The 18,082-nt window shown below is 46.8% G+C and overlaps 2 protein-coding genes across 2 annotated transcripts in view; one reads left to right on the top strand and one right to left on the bottom strand.

Annotated features, from left to right (window-relative positions):
- anks3 (ankyrin repeat and sterile alpha motif domain containing 3) overlaps positions 1 to 18,082 on the top strand; it is a 204,546-nt gene that overhangs the window by 19,860 nt on the left and 166,604 nt on the right. The gene's annotated exons all lie outside the window — the stretch shown is intronic.
- The window catches only part of rhbdl1 (rhomboid, veinlet-like 1), a gene marked incomplete at both ends in the record, with an annotated part of 44,756 nt that continues 30,898 nt past the window's right edge, over positions 4,225 to 18,082 (bottom strand). The window contains 3 exons of the mRNA XM_084456719.1: positions 4,225 to 4,496; positions 5,382 to 5,442; positions 7,218 to 7,318. Coding sequence (XP_084312845.1) covers positions 4,225 to 4,496; positions 5,382 to 5,442; positions 7,218 to 7,318 — 434 coding nt within the window. The remainder of the gene's footprint in view (positions 4,497 to 5,381; positions 5,443 to 7,217; positions 7,319 to 18,082) is intronic.

Below are 18,082 nucleotides of genomic sequence, written 5' to 3'. Positions count from 1 at the left end.
TACCAAGCTCTGTATTCTAAATCTTCTTCTCTAATGGTCTGTAGCAATAGATAATAGCTGTAGTATGATAGCTCTTCTGTACTGATGTCTGAAAGTTATATGTTGGGCCATACAATGTACAGTGGGTAGAGTACCAACTGCCGTGTAATTCTTCCATGACGCAAAAAAGTTGATACTGAAAAAGTAATGAGCTGGTTTGCTTCTTTTGCCTCTGATAGAAGACAGATAACTGTTACTCTAAGCTACAGTTGCTGTCTTCATCCAGCCCTGCATTAGAAGTAGGCCTATCCCATTAGAAGTAGGCCTGTCCAATTAGAAGTAGGCCTATCCCATTAGAAGTAGGCCTGTCCCATTTTCAAGTAATGCATCGCTGACACACACACACACACAGGGAGGAGAAGGTGGCCTGCTTGTTCACAAGCGTCGGTTTGGAGCAGCCACTCTCAAACTAGTATCACGTTTGACTAACAGACACTTCCAAATGTCCTAAAAAAGCAGATCAGGTGATGTGACTTCCCCAAACTGAGGCCTGGTATTACCAGATACCCAGGTAACAGCGAAACAGCCCTCTCATCCACTGCTTAGTTTATGGTGTGTAGACTCACTGTATGTCACAAGGCAATAGGCATAACAGCACAATGTATTGGGCTATGGAGGTTACACTGTACCTATCAACGCATAAATATATGGCACTACAACGTATGGCACAATAATAACATGTCAGGCTTCTACATTACAGGAAGAAAGTGCAAAAAAAGCTCACCTTTGACAAAACAAAGGAATATATGTATGAGTATCTCAAACAGTAACAGTAATCAGAGAAAGCTCAAGTATGCTTTGCTACAAAGACAGGAGTTTGAAACGGACAAGCACAGAGGAACACGTGACATGAACAAGAGTTGTTTTCAAACACGCCCATGATTGAATTCACTGAATGAAGAGGGGGTAAATGGATTTGAAGAGTGGACAGGACAGTACGTTGGTCAAATTCTTTTGTGGTAAAATTTAGTCAACTTTGCTTTTAGGGTAAATATTTGATTATATCAGTTCAATCTTCAAATGTTAGGCTATTGAATTGGGAGATACCAACTGCACAGGGATGAGGGGGGGGGGGTTGGGCGGTCAGAAGCATGGTTGGTATGATAACATTAGACTGCTTCTATTCTATTCATGCTATTCATCACCAGGCCGCCCTTGGTCACTGAAAAACCAATGTGTCACTCAAGAGTCAGCAATTAAATCAATATCATGCAGCCTGTCAGATTCATTTATTAAAAAAAATACATTATGTTTACAGTGCAGCTCTGGGTTCTGGTAGAACATTGCCTGCAGTAACAGCCATACATCATTGTGATATTGGAGGGCGTTGGTGATGCACGCAACACAAGATATGAAGGCACAGCTGCTTTATGGCCCCGGAGGTGTTTTATGGGTAGTGCCACCTCCACTCCTCCTCCCCTGTCCTCCCCTTCTCCCTCCATTCCCCACATGCGCACACACTGGCGCCCTCCAAAGCTGTCACATATGTCAGCTGTTAGATGACAGTTGCTCCTCCATCACAGCTTTACCTCTCCTCCCGAGACCCTCTCTGCTGTCTGACGGAAGCAGAGAGGCGTCTCAGACAAAGGGAATGGTGCTGGTTATGGGACAGTCTTTGTTGGTGCTGTGTGTGGTTCTGGCCCAGTGCCAGGTAATTTGGCTTAGAGGAGTAATAATGCTTCATATTGTATGGTAGCGTGACGGAGAAGAAAATATGAAAAAATGATCCAGAATTTGAGACTTGGCGCACACTAATTTGAGGACAACCGAGGTCGCTGGCACTCTGTTATGAGACCCCGGGTGTGTTTTAGATTGAATGGAATTAGGGGGAATGGGATCTTGAACGGACTTAGGGGGAATGGGATCTTGTACACCGACTGCTTCTTTCATGCCCTCCAGACGTTACGAACACCTGGAAAGGCGTCTATTCACAGTTTTAATGTATTTTACAAAAACATACCAGTTTTTCGCTGCTAGCCCTTTTCTCACCCCAATCACTTTTCTGGGTTCCTACAAATTCTAATTTAAGAGGCACAATTCTCTTCCTCTTCACCACCCTCTTCTCCACCACTGGATGAAGGCTAACAGGGAAATATAGTATGAATCCTATTACTGTATGACTGCAATCACACCTTATAGTGCTCTGGCAAAGACAGTTTGTCACACCAGGTTCTCAAAATTCACTTGAATGCACTGGATGGCTTTAGTGTTTGTGAGAAACGTATATTATCCCCTCATAAAAGAACTCTTAACATCAGTGTCCTCTGTCACTGGTCTGCTCCTATTTGCATGTGCGGTTTGGGTCAACACTGGCATCATTATATTCAAACTTTCCCAAAGCTGTCAGAAGCCACTGATTGCAACTGTGAAAAAAAGATACATTAAATCAGTAAATGGCATTTCAAGCTTGAACAAAGCTTAGCAAATGCTTAATTCAGTGAATAAGCTCATTTGCTCTCCAAAAATTACACTAATTACTAAAAGAGTACACTGACGGAGGAGAGGGGGGTGCGATCTGGCAATTATGCAGTACAGCTGTGTCAAAATAATCCGTCAAGAGATGTGTCTAACTACATAAAAATAACAAATATGTCATCTGAGAGACAGTCCAGAGTTTCACAGGCGTGTACTTGCACGGTTTGGCTTTTTCATCCTGTCTCTCATTTGTCACTCATTTCATGAATTGTCTTTCATTACTAGCTTTGACCTTATCAAAGACCATGGACAGAAACGTTAGCTGAAGCCTATTAGCTGTCAGCCAGTGTTTCCACGCAATACTAGTTTCACCTCAGCTGTTGAATTGGTTCTTCTATGGCTTATTCTGTAAAGCACTAAGATTGAGAGTCAAGTGAACTTGCGTCATCGGTGGTCGTCATAGTAACCAGGGATTTCTGCACACATATTATTTTCTGAGGATGGAAGCCGTACAGTAGGTAATCAGAACAACAACAATCATACATTAGCATTAAGTCTGCACCATTTGAAACGTTTTCCTTTCCCCCGAACAAGGAAAAACAAAACAAATAAATATACTCTTAATTATGAACATCAGTATACACATCCACTATCGAAGGAAAACTGAAAGAAATGGTTCACACTCTTTTTTTATGGGTACATTCATTTACAAAAGTACATAGTCCATGAGAATGAGACACTGAGGTAAAGACTGGACCTGGACACACCCCAATGCCCAGTGGGGCATGGAGGGTAAAGGTCACAGGTCAGGAGATGACATGTCCGTGCCCTCCCCAGATAGTAGTCTGTTAGAGTGAGAACAGACAGAGGCGTGTGTGTGTGTGTCCAGAGTTTTTGAGAGAACTCAACCCCGCATGATCCTCAACTCAGTGTGAGGTAAGAGATGGTGCTCTGGCCTGGTGCTTTAGCAGGCTGGCAGCTAGCTCACGTAGGATGCTGTCGCAGATGGTGCTAGCCTGCTGAAGCACTCGGTAGGGGGTTGAACAGGAGAGTGAGGAACATTTAGGTCACACTGGTAGGCGGTGTATTTTCCAGAACTATATTTCCTTCCCCTTTGTTCTACAGTACAACTGTACCCTTTCCACCCCTCTATCTCCCAATGTATCTTATGCCTTGTATAAAGTGATATTCTGGTGGCCATATCTGGTGTCCACAGTGTCGATTAGATCAGGCGTTACGCTGCACAATGAGCAGTAGAACCACAAGTGTCCTATGTCACACGACTGAAAAAGGGATACAAGATGAAAACAAAAACGTGTCCAGTTAAAAAGCACCTCAGGGGGCATGACCCCACACTCGTGAACCCATTCTGGACATGAAAGAGAGCATGATGGGAAAAGTCTCTCTGACAGGTTCGACTCTCGAGAGGCGGATGAGGATTCGGCATAAACGACACAAATGAGGTGAGATTTTTACATAACTCCTCAATCGGGAGCTTTCACCTGCCTTTGTTGCTACGATAATCCCTTTTCATATTAACAGACAGAATTCTTTGAACTCTGAATTCTTTGATCCTTACTTGTTGTTGTTGTTTTTTTGGGGGGGGGGTGTTCTTGCTCTGTTCAATTTTGAATGAAATGACTCGCCGTGTTGTGAATGTGTTCTGAATCAGGGAAATGGGGAAGGGTAGCTATGAATGCGTTCAGAGTAGGGCGACATGACATAGGACAGGTGGGCGTGGCAATGTGGGGTGGGTTGGGGGGGCCTTCATCAGGGAGGGGGCGGGATCTGCACGCCCAGCAGCTCGTAGGCGAAGATGTTCCAGAAGATGGCGAAGAGGAGGAAGGTGATGAAGGAGAAGACGATCACCCACCAGGAGCACTGCTTCTGCAGGCTCTCCTCGTAGCTGCGCAGGATCAGCAGGCCCATGCTGATGCCCACCACCGCCCCCGACAGGTGGGCCATGAAGCTGGGCTGGGGGCCCGAGGACGGCAGCGGGGGGGAGAAGCGCAGCCACACGGCCCGGCCCACCTCTGAACTCACTGACGCACGGGGAGGGAGGAGGGAAGAACAGGGAGGGAGGAGGGGAGAACAGGGAGAACGGGGAGGGAGGAGGGGAGAACGGGGAGAACGGGGAGGGAGGAGGGAAGAACAGGGAGAACGGGGAGGGAGGAGGGGAGAACAGGGAGAACGGGGAGGGAGGAGGGGAGAACAGGGAGAACGGGGAGGGAGGAGGGGAGAACGGGGAGGGAGGAGGGGAGAACGGGGAGAATGGGGAGGGAGGAGGGAAGAACAAGAAGAACGCAGACGTCAGTGGAAGCTGGGTCTCAAGAGGTGATAGGAGATGGGCTTATGACTGCTGTTAGGCGGGGATTGCAGTCACGGCCATGGTGGCTAAAGCCGGGATTAGCGGCAGGCCTGTGCTTACAGCGGAGGCTGGGGCTGAGATAATGGATGATAGTGGAGAGTAAGGCCTGGGGGTGGAGGTGGTGGATGAGTCTGGTTAAGCCTGCGGCATGGAGGAGAGAGACACCGGACAGATGGGAGGCACATATTGCTCACTAATGAAAATCACAGTGAATTGGCCCACATGTGGAGAAAAAGGCCATACAGTATAACTAATGACCTTTCAAAACAAGAGTCCCTCCCTCCCAAGCCATTCAAATGACTACACAAATGTCCCCTGCTCATTTTATAGGAAACCAATAAATTCCACTCAAATGATAATTAGTTTGTAATTGAATTAGACTGTGAACAGGTGTGCGGGCATAAGGCAAACGCAAAGTTACGTGGAATACACAACACCTGGTTAAACAGTAGCTGGAAAGAAAATCTCTTCCTGATATGAATGAGAGAATTTGGCACCAAACCGCCACACTTAACACTTTGAGATCCGTGAGAGGGGCAAAGAGAAGAACTGGACTTACTGCACACCAACGCCAGAATCATGCGGAGCAGCTTGTATGGACAGCGCATCCCAGCCCAGTTCTGTAACGCATCAAGAAGAAATGCAAAGTCAAGACGTAAACATGGGGCCCAGACACTAGAATAATTACAGCTTAATGTACACTATACATAATGCCATGTAGAGACGTGTAGAGCACAGAGTACTGCAGCTGTATCCATACAGGCAGAATCAACAGCAACTACCTGAGACAGAGACATGACTATCCAACTGGCTGCTCTGCTCCACCTCAGTGGCGTCCTATTAATCAGGCCAGAGATAGCCTAACGGAGCGTGAGAATAGGCCAGTTAAGTCCCCTGTGATCCTCCAGGGGTAAAAACAAAAGTGCCCCGGCCTTAGAATAATAACACATTCATTCGCCAGACTAAGGGATAGCACCTATCATTACCCTCTCCAAATCGTCTGCCCTGTGTGTCGTCCCCCCCCCCCACCCCCCGTCCCCGTGGAGGAAATGGAACCGAGCAGCAGGCGTGCAGGGTAAAAGATCCTAAAAAAGTCAATACAGTCCTATAAAAACCGCACTGTCCATACGCTTGACGTGACAGTGGAACGGTAGCCTAGGGGGATAACATAGTTATGTAAACACAGCGCACTGAGGCTGAATGTACTTTCACAGCGCCACCCTCCCTTTTTCGACAGCCGCACAGGCCGGAGACAGGAGACGCCTTCGCTGTTTAAATGGCTCAGAGAGGAACTGCGGTGTGACCATATGCTGCGTTCATATGCCCATGTGCTCCGTCCGGGTCCGCTGTCACACCACGTGCAGCGGCGAGGTCGTTACACAGTCCTGTCGCTGAAAGCTGTCTGCCACACATCAACGCTCTTCCATCACTGGCTTCAGAGCACAACACTAGCAAACGACAAACACGCACGCACACACACACAGGCTGATTGAGAATTTGTTTCACTTTGGTTGAGCAGATAACACCATTATTCCCATGAAATATGAAAACAACAGAAAAAGTAAACATTGTCTCTGGTTTCCCTTGAGAGGAAGGAGGGGAGATGGATCATTCAGCTAATGGATCACAACATACTCTGCAATCTCAACTTCAGCCGGTTAAGACATATTTGGCCATAAAGCTTTATGGCAGACAATGAAGTTACATCTTTTAATCTAGACCAAACTGAGCAAGAACATCAGAGAAACAAACATCATAATTGCAGATACTTGCTTTTGATGTTGATGTTTTTGTATTTTGTATTTTTGGTGCCATCTCCTTCAGCCAGAGTGAAAGCCGATGCTTAGAGTGATTCATGAGATCTCACTCAGCGCGCACACACACACACACACACATCCACACACACACACACACACACCCACACCCACACACACACCAACTGTTATATGCCTTTATCCTGTATCTAAGAGTGGAGTGATCAAAAACATCACACAACGCCTCCAGAGAACGATGCTTATCCTCTGTTCCTGTTGACACATCAAGCCGGGCAGCATGGAGCTTCAGGGATATTCCATGGCCCTCTTCCAAAAAAGTGCTTCCTAGCCAGCTGGAAAAATGGGTATGGGCTTGGGCCTAATCTCGCTGCGCACTCACGGCTAAACGGGGGAAGCACTTTCCGGTTCCCTACGCTTTGTAGTCCACAGGGCCCTGAGTGACGCTGAGGACGGCCGAAAGCACAGTGGCCCCGTCAGAACCCTGGGGGGAGGGACGCCAACACCAGGAGGGTGCCGAGTACCGGAGCTCTGTCTGAGCGCACGGCTCTGACGTTCTGTCTCTGTTCGTTGCCACTGTCGAGCGTCACAATGGAGGCGATGATGATGATGGCGGCGGTTACCATGACAACGTTGGCCAGATGTGCCGAGCACAGGGCGTAGACCCCCCCGGAGCCCCCCACCACTGGAGCACGCATGTCTGTGATGGACACCGTCAGCGAGCCTGGAAAGACGGGGAGAGAGAGAGAGCGAGAGGGAGATAGAGAGAGGGCGAGAGGGAGATAGAGAGAGAGGGCGAGAGGGAGATAGAGAGAGAGGGCGAGAGGGAGATAGAGATGGAGAGTGAGATACAGAGGGAGGGAGTTAGGGAGAGAGTGAGAGGGAGATAGAGAGGGAGGTAGAGAGGGAGGGTTAGGGAGAGAGAGAGGGAGATAGAGAGGGAGGGTTAGGGAGAGAGAGGGAGGGTTAGGGAGAGAGTGAGATAGAGAGGGAGGGTTAGGGAGAAAGAGAGGGAGATAGAGAGGGAGGGTTAGGGAGAGAGTGAGATAGAGAGGGAGGGTTAGGGAGAGAGGGAGATAGAGAGGGAGGGTTAGGGAGATAGAGAGGGAGGGTTAGGGAGAGAGGGAGATAGAGAGGGAGGGTTAGGGAGAGAGTGAGATGGAGAGGGAGGGTTAGGGAGAGAGAGAGAGATAGAGAGGGAGGGTTAGGGAGAGAGAGAGGGAGATAGAGAGGGAGGGTTAGGGAGAGAGAGGGAGATAGAGAGGGAGGGTTAGGGAGAGAGGGAGATAGAGAGGGAGGGTTAGGGAGAGAGTGAGATAGAGAGGGAGGGAGTTAGGGAGAGAGTGAGAGGGAGATAGAGAGGGAGGGTTAGGGAGAGAGAGAGGGAGATAGAGAGGGAGGGTTAGGGAGAGAGAGGGAGATGGAGGGTTAGGGAGAGAGAGGGAGATAGAGAGGGAGGGTTAGGGAGAAAGAGAGGGAGATAGAGAGGGAGGGTTAGGGAGAGAGAGGGAGATAGAGAGGGAAGGTTAGGGAGAGAGTGAGATAGAGAGAGGGGGGTAGAGAGAGGGGGTAGTGGAGTGAGAGGGATTGAGGGAGAGGGTAGGTGCAACGCACGCACAGGGAGAACAGAGAGGAAGGGGGAGTGTCGTGAGAGAGAGAGGGAGGGAAAGAGAGAGAGAGTTGAAAACAGAGGAGAGGAGGGGAGCAAAAGACAGCAAAGGCAGGGTTAGATTACTCATCACGCAGCAGCAGCTCCAGTCACCTTCCTCCAAGCACTCCTGAAAACCTGCCCTGAAAATCTACCTGACTGTCTGTCTGGGTTTGTCTGGGTTGCATCAACTGACCTTCACTTACCCTCCTTCTTATATCACACACACACGCAAAGACACACACACACATTCACACACACAGACCCTGCTCTACACTGTGCACAAGGCAATGGCAGTGTAAAATTACAGCTTTCGACCGGAGAACAGTACCTTTAAACAAGTGCACAGTGCACCTGTCGTCCCCTACCCATGATGCATGTTGTCAGCATGTGCAGTTGTTGAATGAAATGTTAAAAGCATATTGTCAGCTAATAACCGTGGATCCCCATAACATCCAGGAGCTATGCAGAGCTGGGCTTCAGAACGCCCGTACTATTCAGAGATCCTCATAACACCTGAAGCACAAGCCAATCAGTGATCACAGAAGTAGAGCGCACAGATCTGCATTCTATGACCAAATCCCACAGACTAAAGATCTAATGGCATGACTAACTTTATTGCACACATATATGACCTAGCCATCTCTTATCTATCCAACATGGTCAAACTGCCTAAATAAGAGTCACCTGATCTATGTTGTCAATATAACGACAATAACTAATGATAATTGTACCCACAATGCACCTAACTTTGATAGTAACCTATGAGAATCCTAACATTTTGAACAATAACACCTCAAGCTCTGAACCTGGTGGCTTTACAAAGCAGACGGGCTCCAGAGTAGAATAGACTATGCTTCTACTGAGACATCACGCATAGTACATAGTACATAGTACAGTACTTATGTACAAAGCAAAATGTACTTGGCAATGGGACAAATTAATTGTGTCGAGCGTCCCCAGGTGGGTGGTGGGCTCTGGTACAAGCGTGACGGACGTACAAACGCACGCACCAACATACAGGAGTCAATCTAATAGCCCCCACAACAATTAAACACTTAAAGGTCACCACCATAAAGCTTGTTCACTCACATACATATTATCTACGCTCAGTCACACATACAGTACATACCAGCCTTAAAAGGCAGCTACCACAATGCTTTCTCTATTCAATTTCCTCTCGCCTGTGACGCAAAGATTATGACTGGTGAGTGACCAGCGTCCTCGGCCTCCTCCGGGTCTCCCGCCGCTCCGTGCGTAGTCCCATGCACCACCGCTGCCGTTCTCCCCCACGGCGTTCGGACTCACCCGAGTCTGCGCCCTCACAGCAGGCACATGCTAACATGGCCATCTCAGATCTGCAGTATAATCCATGGTACATTCATATTATGTGGGTGGGTGTTTGTACAAGTCTGTGTGTGTGTGTGGGTGTGTGTGTGTGAGAGAGAGAGAGAGAGTTGAGGCGTGTGTGTGTGTATGTATGTGCCTGTGCATTCGTACAGGCGTGTGAGAGGTGTCTTTCTGTGTGTGTGTGTGTGTGTGTGTTTGTACTGTATGTGTATGTGCGTGTCTGCATGTGTGTGTTCGCAGTCTATTTAAAAAAAATAAAAATAAAATGTTTGTGTGTGTAGTAGCGAGGACAGGGATTGCCTTGTCGGTGTTGGCAGTGATGATCATGGAATGACAGATGGTAAAGAGAGTGTGTTGCCCGAGTCGTTCATCCACGTCTCCAACACGTACAAGTCTCTTTCACATGGATTCACGGGGGATCTGGGGGTTCATAAAGTAGACACAGCAGCTAAATGTGTGTGAAGATTCATGCTGCCCCATTTTTTTGCGGTTCCAAGAAATTGCAATTAAACCTAGTGGCGTATGCGCTCTCTGATCTCTTCAGAGTGAACAGAAAAATTAAATCTGTGGAACTTTCACACAAAACAGCTCTCAAAGGTTTTCATTCAGCGCCAAATCCTCCCAAATAGAGCTGATATGATTCAATCAGTGCAGAATTAACTGACAGGAGAAATCTCTCCATCGATGGACCTTTTCAAAGTATGTTTCCAGATAAAACTGGAGGGACTCTTTGACAGTTTCTGAAGTCAATTTACTGAAGAAACCATGCTATGAATTAGCTTCCATGAAAGGACATAACTTCCCCAGTCGTATCACAGCGAAGATGATGAACGGTCCTTCTAACACCATGCCATTTTTAGCAGCAGAACGGTGAGCTGTCATGACACTAGGCAGCATCTTAGTTAGCACTAGCACCTCGACACACAGCAGGCACTAATCAGTGATGGGAATGTACCATCCGTGAGAGAGAGGGGGAGGGAATGTACCATCCGCGAGAGAGAGAGGAAGGAGAGAGACCCTGGGCTGAGAGGAAGGTGAAGGCGAGGGCTCCTCGGGGAGGATAGAAGTGTTCCAGCTACTTCTTCCTTCTCCTCCTCCAATAGCACAGCTTTGGTTAAAGGGCTCTAGATATGAATATTAAAGTGAGCCTGTCATCTGCTCCTTCCTGCTTGTGGGGGATTGAAGATTTAGGGATATCTCACTCAGCAGAAGCCGCAGACATGAGGCCACAGATTGTTTATTTCTGCGCAGAGTTGGCAGTTTGCCATTCAGATATTTATTGTTCGGTATTCTGGAGGCATAATCAACTTTGCTCTGCTCTTTTGAGTGAATGTGTGTATGTTGTTGCGTGTGTGTGTATGTGTGTGTGAGTGAGTGTGTGTATGCATATACTGTACACATTCTGTACATGGCACTGTTGACGGTATAAATGATCATGGTTTGCAAGACTCCCACTGTACAGTACATATGGAGAAAGGGGCTGCATACATTGACTATATTTCTCCTCTTGCTGTTTAAACTGAACTATCACTGGCTGTCAACTCAAGATGAATACAGGCCAGTCAAAGCTTGCCTGGGAGCAGTAATGGTCTGACCATAGCACAGTTTAGCTGCTCCTGGACGAGGCTCCAACTGGGGCTGATCCACCACAGTTTAATAGAACCCTGAGGCGATATTCCCCTAAAACCACTCCAGGGGATAAACTGCCAACCGGACTACAGTGTAGCACTGTAGATACTGCAATAAGAAATCGTTCTTATCCGCAAATCATCCCTCTGCGTACACCTCTCACTTTATAGTGCATGTCGAAACCTACACTGGCCTGAGGTTATGCTTTGCTCGTTTAAAGGTTACTGCTGTTTCCTGTGGAAGAGGAATGCGATTCAAGCACTCTTGTCGAACAACACATCGAAGTTAATGGATAATATACGTGGACAGTGGCAAGAGAGAATTGAAGCGAAACCTGTTTCTAAACCTCGTGTCACTTGACATCAACACAGGCACCAAGGGAGCCTTCGGAGGAGACTCAGGGCACATTAAAATGCCCAGCAGCATCCCCTGATTGGTCGGTCAATAAGTGAATTAGGGAGGGACACGGCAAGGACAATGAGTGGTGATTTATTCATGTGATTCACGCACTCTGTTGGCTCACGACAGTCACATCAGGAAAGTCAAACTCAACGCTGAACAATTATAGTTCAGTTTAGGGGTTGGTAGCAGAAGTCTTTCAATGTGAAAGGAATGAAACACAAAATTTGACATCTGCAAGGCGTGCAATGTAAAAATGTTTAATTGGATTTACCTAATAAAATTACTTAATTTTGTTACAATTTAATTGAGTTTTCTGGAATTAAAAAACACCTTCTATTTAATCAACTATAACAGTTCAATCCAAAACATTAATTTGATTATTTTTAAACAATTTTTTAAATAATAATAAAATAATAAAATGTATTATATATGGACCTTTAGAGACATCTTCTGATCCTCAAGTCCCATGAACACTTTCTGGATGACCTCAAATGTCAATGTAAATTTCATGCTACAAACGGACACGTCACGTGGAGCGTCACATGAACCTCCAGGACATTGCGTGTCTAGAAAGAAAAATGGATTCAAAGTGATTCATACAGTTAAATAGAATACAATACTATTCAAAATACTAGTTTGAGCAAAGGAAATTAAGTATTTTTATTAATACCAATCCATGAAATCACTTCACATGAAAGACAGCCGCTTCCCACTTTTGTCAGCGTGGTTTTACCAGCACCCCAACTGCGCTCGGAGGCCGGCCTCCTCTTCCACATCCCACAGCAATCAGACATTATATGCCCCTGCTTTAGAGTCACTCAAATCAAGTCCCATTCAATCAATCACCCTGCACTGTAAAAATGTACAACTCTCCCAAACAGAGGCCAACATGCTTTCACCTCAGCTCAAGAGATCATTTGTACAGTAGGTGCTTGGGAAAAAATGTCTCCCTTTCAGGGTTCTTTTAAGATGGAGGTTATTTCTATTCCCCAAGAGGAGTGTTTCCTTTTATAAGTTGAGGTCGCCCTAGTCGTACGCCTTCACTTGGCGCAGATCTATCCCGTAAGCATTAAATCTCCTGCCCCTGCACCAAGATGTGCTGTAGTCAGCACTCTACTGCTCACACTCACAAGGCTGTCCCGGCCAGGCCTGGATAATAAACTGGGAAATGCCTGATCAGATTTACTTACCAAGCACAAATAAGAAGGGATGGACAGAGTGTGATGGAGAGAGTTGTGGAGAGAGAGAGAGAGAGAGAGGGGTGGGGTAGATCGTTTGAGAAAGAAAAGACAGAGAGAGAGAGTGAGTGTGTGTGCGTACTTGTGTGTAGGGGAGAGAGAGATCAGAGAGAGAGAAAGAGGAGGGGAGAAAGAGAGAGGCTGATGATGGAGGGGTTGCAGGCTGGCATGTCAGTGTCTCCTGTCCTGAGGAGGAGGGGGGTAACTGACAGAAGCACTGATCCTCCTGCTTACAAACACCCCAGGTAAAGTGAAACTGACACTCTAACAAGACACAGATTCATCAGCACAGTGTTCACAGGTTGAGGGAAGAGTCAGAGTACAAGTTCCTGGGTAAGTATCCTCTCATTCTGAAGTCAACATCCATTTACCAGGGGAAAAACAGTTACACATGACAAGACCACAATGTCGTTTACACAATGACATGACATCACAACAAAGTTTTAATTGCATCAGGGGAGGCAGAAATGAAATATGGCCAGAGTTAAAGTAAACATGGAGCCTCACCATATTCTTGTCATCTTCCTAACCCTAATATGGTTAGTGTGATGACATGCAAAAGACTAACTACAGTTTTGGTCCTACACCCAACAGATATTTTGTTTATTTTGGATCCCCATTAGTTGCCACAAAGTAGCAACTAGTCTTCCTGGGTGGATATGCAGAAGCTGTGAAGAGACAGACAGCAGGACAAGTACTGGACGCAGAGACTGTTACGTAGCTCCCGTGCAGGTTGTTGGAGAGGACGGTGAGGGTGACACATCTGGAGACTAGCCATCTGTCACATGCCTTTCTGTCTACTTCTCCCCGTTCTCTATTTGCTATGCTCATAACTCCAAAAGGTAATTTACTGGCATGGCGTCCATTTTGGAGACTCATTTGAACCATAATGTTCCCCGTCAGTCTGGGAAGGAAACGAGATGAACGCCTCATTTGTGGCCGGCCGGCAGCTCCTCCTCTGTTCCTTCACGGGCAAAAAGATGGGAGGAAATATCCTCGTCCTCTTCCTGGCCGTTCCTCAGGGAGAGAGGAACCGGGGCCTACGATCAGTCCTCCTCCAGTCCCCCACGCTCCATCCATATCTGCCCCGGCGCGGTGCGGGGAGAGTGACACGTCCGTCACCGCTGAGTGACCTTAAAAAACAGAAAGCCTCCGACTCGGCCTCAGATCCACAATGAGAGTCCTGAGGGAACACAGTGAGAGGGATACGAGAGCCGACGCTCAGATCTGTGCTTCGCCGACACCGCAGTCAAAACATACCGCTGGAGTATTGGAAGCAGCCGGACAGGAGACGCAGCAGCAGGTCAATAACACATCCTGGCAGTCAAAACACGCGGCATCAACATGACACACGCGTTCCCTGGCCCAGTCCACCAGACAAAAAAAAACCTGCCACAACTACATCTGCCTGACAGACTGCCTGCCCAACGCCCAGCGTCATCCCCACAGGGGCAGATCAAATTCCTCAATTTCACCCCCCCCCCCCTGTGCTTAAACAGCCCGGTACAAAGATGCCTTGACCTTGGTCTCCACACTGGGACCGATTCAGTTTCTTTTATCACAGATGAGCACTCTGTCCAAATTTGCCAAGGCAGGAGTAAATATGATAATGATGTTTCCCGGGGGCATGAGGGGGAAATCGATCGCCTCCTGCGGCCGCATCCTCAGAGCCGATGACAGAGGAGACCGCTCACACACGCCACACCCAGCGTCTCACAGCCCAGACATACCACATTCTTCCTCTGTGTGTGTCTATTGTATGTGTGGTTAGTGTGTGTGTGTGTGAGTCTGTAAGTGGTGTGGTTAATGTGTATGTGACATGTTTGTGTGTGTGTGTGTGTGCGTGTGTATGTGTGTGTACATGTGTGTGTGTGTGTGTGTGTGTGTGTATGCGTGCGTGCGCGCGTGTGTGTGGTGTTATTCAGGGAATGTGTCTCTACTGTTTTCTAGTGGATTCTCGTCATGGCTGATCCGATTCTCGGTCACGATTGCTTTTCAGCAAAAGGCACAAAAACGACCTTGGATCACAATAAGGGTTGTATTTCCAAATATAACCAAGCAACCAAACATGATTACTCCCACACACAAGGTGGTTTTGAAGTGTCTGCACGAGGAGGGGGGGTCTGGAGTAGCAACCTTGAACTGAATTAGCTTTAGTGAAGCAAAAGGAGCTGGAACACACTGGCACACAGAGAGGGCCGGGAAGAGAGAATCCACACTCCAACACGAAGCCCAACACAACACTAAGCCCAACACAACACTAAGCCCAACACAACACAACACTAAGCCCAACACAACACTAACCCAACACAACACTAAGCCCAACACAACACTAAGCCCAACACAACACTAAGCCCAACACAACACAACACTAAGCCCAACACAACACTAAGCCCAACACAACACTAAGCCCAACACAACACTAAGCCCAACACAACACGAAGCCCAACACAACACTAAGCCCAACACAACACTAAGCCCAACACAACACTAAGCCCAACACAACACTAAACCCAACACAACACTAAGCCCAACACAACACTAAACCCAACACAACACTAAGCCCAACACAACACTAAGCCCAACACAACACTAAGCCCAACACAACACAAAGCCCAACACAACACTAAGCCCAACACAACACTAAACCCAACACAACACTAAACCCAACACAACACTAAGCCCAACACAACACTAAGCCCAACACAACACTAAGCCCAACACAACACTAAGCCCAACACAACACTAAACCCAACACAACACTAAGCCCAACACAACACTAAGCGCAACACAACACTAAGCCCAAGACAAGGAACCTTGAAAGAAGGAAGTCTCACACACATGGCTTGCAACAGCACTCAGGAGCCACTTCTATGGAATTTTAGCTTCACTTTGGCTCCCAGTGTAGCAGCGGTTCTGGTTCAGTGGTTCTGGTTCAGTGGTTCTGGTTCAGGTTCAGTGGTTCTGGTTCAGTGGTTCTGGGCAGAATGTGAATTGCACATTCTCTGATGATTCCTTCTTTTTACCTTTGGCTACTCAAAATCCCTGGCATGTGAGGAGTATACAGTACTAGAATGTGAGGAGTATACAATACTAGCATGTGAGGAGTATACAGTACTAGCATGTGAGGAGTATACAGTACTAGCATGTGAGGAGTATACAGTACTAGCATGTGAGGAGTATACAGTACTAGAATGTGAGGAGTATACAGTACTAGCATGTGAGGAGTATACAGTACGAGCATGTGAGGAGTATACAGTACTAGCATGTGAGGAGTATACAGTACTAGCATGTGAGGAGTATACAGTACTAGCATGTGAGGAGTATACAGTACTAGCATGTGAGGAATATACAGTACTAGCATGTGAGGAGTATACAGTACTAGAATGTGAGGAGTATACAGTACTAGCATGTGAGGAGTATACAATACTAGCATGTGAGGAGTATACAGTACTAGCATGTGAGGAGTATACAGTACTATCATGTGAGGAGTATACAGTACTAGCATGTGAGGAGTATACAGTACTAGAATGTGAGGAGTATACAGTACTAGCATGTGAGGAGTATACAGTACTAGAATGTGAGGAGTATACAGTACTAGCATGTGAGAAGTATACAGTACTAGCATGTGAGGAGTATACAGTACTAGCATGTGAGGAGTATACAGTACTAGCATGTGAGGAGTGTACAGTACTAGCATGTGAGGAGTATACAGTACTAGCATGTGAGGAGTATACAGTACTAGCATGTGAGGAGTATACAGTACTAGCATGTGAGGAGTATACAGTACTAGAATGTGAGGAGTATACAGTACTAGCATGTGAGGAGTATACAATACTAGCATGTGAGGAGTATACAGTACGAGCATGTGAGGAGTATACAGTACTAGCATGTGAGGAGTATACAGTACTAGCATGTGAGGAGTATACAGTACTAGCATGTGAGGAGTATACAGTACTAGCATGTGAGGAGTATACAGTACTAGCATGTGAGGAATATACAGTACTAGCATGTGAGGAGTATACAGTACTAGAATGTGAGGAGTATACAGTACTAGCATGTGAGGAGTATACAATACTAGCATGTGAGGAGTATACAGTACTAGCATGTGAGGAGTATACAGTACTATCATGTGAGGAGTATACAGTACTAGCATGTGAGGAGTATACAGTACTAGAATGTGAGGAGTATACAGTACTAGCATGTGAGGAGTATACAGTACTAGAATGTGAGGAGTATACAGTACTAGCATGTGAGGAGTATACAGTACTAGCATGTGAGGAGTATACAGTACTAGAATGTGAGGAGTATACAGTACTAGCATGTGAGGAGTATACAGTACTAGCATGTGAGGAGTATACAGTACTAGCATGTGAGGAGTATACAGTACTAGCATGTGAGGAGTATACAGTACTAGCATGTGAGGAGTATACAGTACTAGAATGTGAGGAGTATACAGTACTAGCATGTGAGGAGTATACAGTACTAGAATGTGAGGAGTATACAGTACTAGCATGTGAGGAGTATACAGTACTAGCATGTGAGGAGTATACAGTACTAGCATGTGAGGAGTATACAGTACTAGCATGTGAGGAGTATACAGTACTAGAATGTGAGGAGTATACAGTACTAGCATGTGAGGAGTATACAGTACTAGCATGTGAGGAGTATACAGTACTAGCATGTGAGGAGTATACAGTACTAGCACAACATGTCTGTCTGATCACCCAAGTACTGATCCCACCCACTAAACCAGTGGACGAGCTGCTGGTACTTCCATTCAAAGTAGGGATTCCTGGGCGGCCCGGTGGCTCACTGGGTTAAGGCGTTACTGAGGCCCCGGGGCCAGACTCGCTAACCTATACAACGCCAGGCTTGTGTTCTGGGACGACGGCCGGACTGGCATACTCATAAACAGTGCTCTTAGAGCCTATAATGCTACAATGCTGTGGAGTGCCAGTGGAAACCAAGCGTATACAAGGCACTAAAGTACATTTCTTAAAGAGCAGGAAATCTAATTGTCATTCACTAAGCAGAGGTAAAGTCAATATTACAGCCAGAGGAGTCTTAAAAGTGCCTCCACCCTTGCCAGGCTCCTCACTGATTCAACATGGCCCAACCAAACCACGGTGAATATTAAAGCCATGAATATAAGAGGCAGAATGGAGGGGAATGTGTCAGGACCAAGTCAGAGAGTCATGGCCTGACTCACCTCTCTGGC

The sequence above is a fragment of the Borostomias antarcticus genome (genome assembly GCF_949987555.1).
Source record: "Borostomias antarcticus genome assembly, chromosome: 22".
Taxonomy (NCBI): Eukaryota; Metazoa; Chordata; class Actinopteri; order Stomiiformes; family Stomiidae; genus Borostomias; species Borostomias antarcticus.
This window is presented reverse-complemented; position numbering and strand designations above follow the sequence as displayed.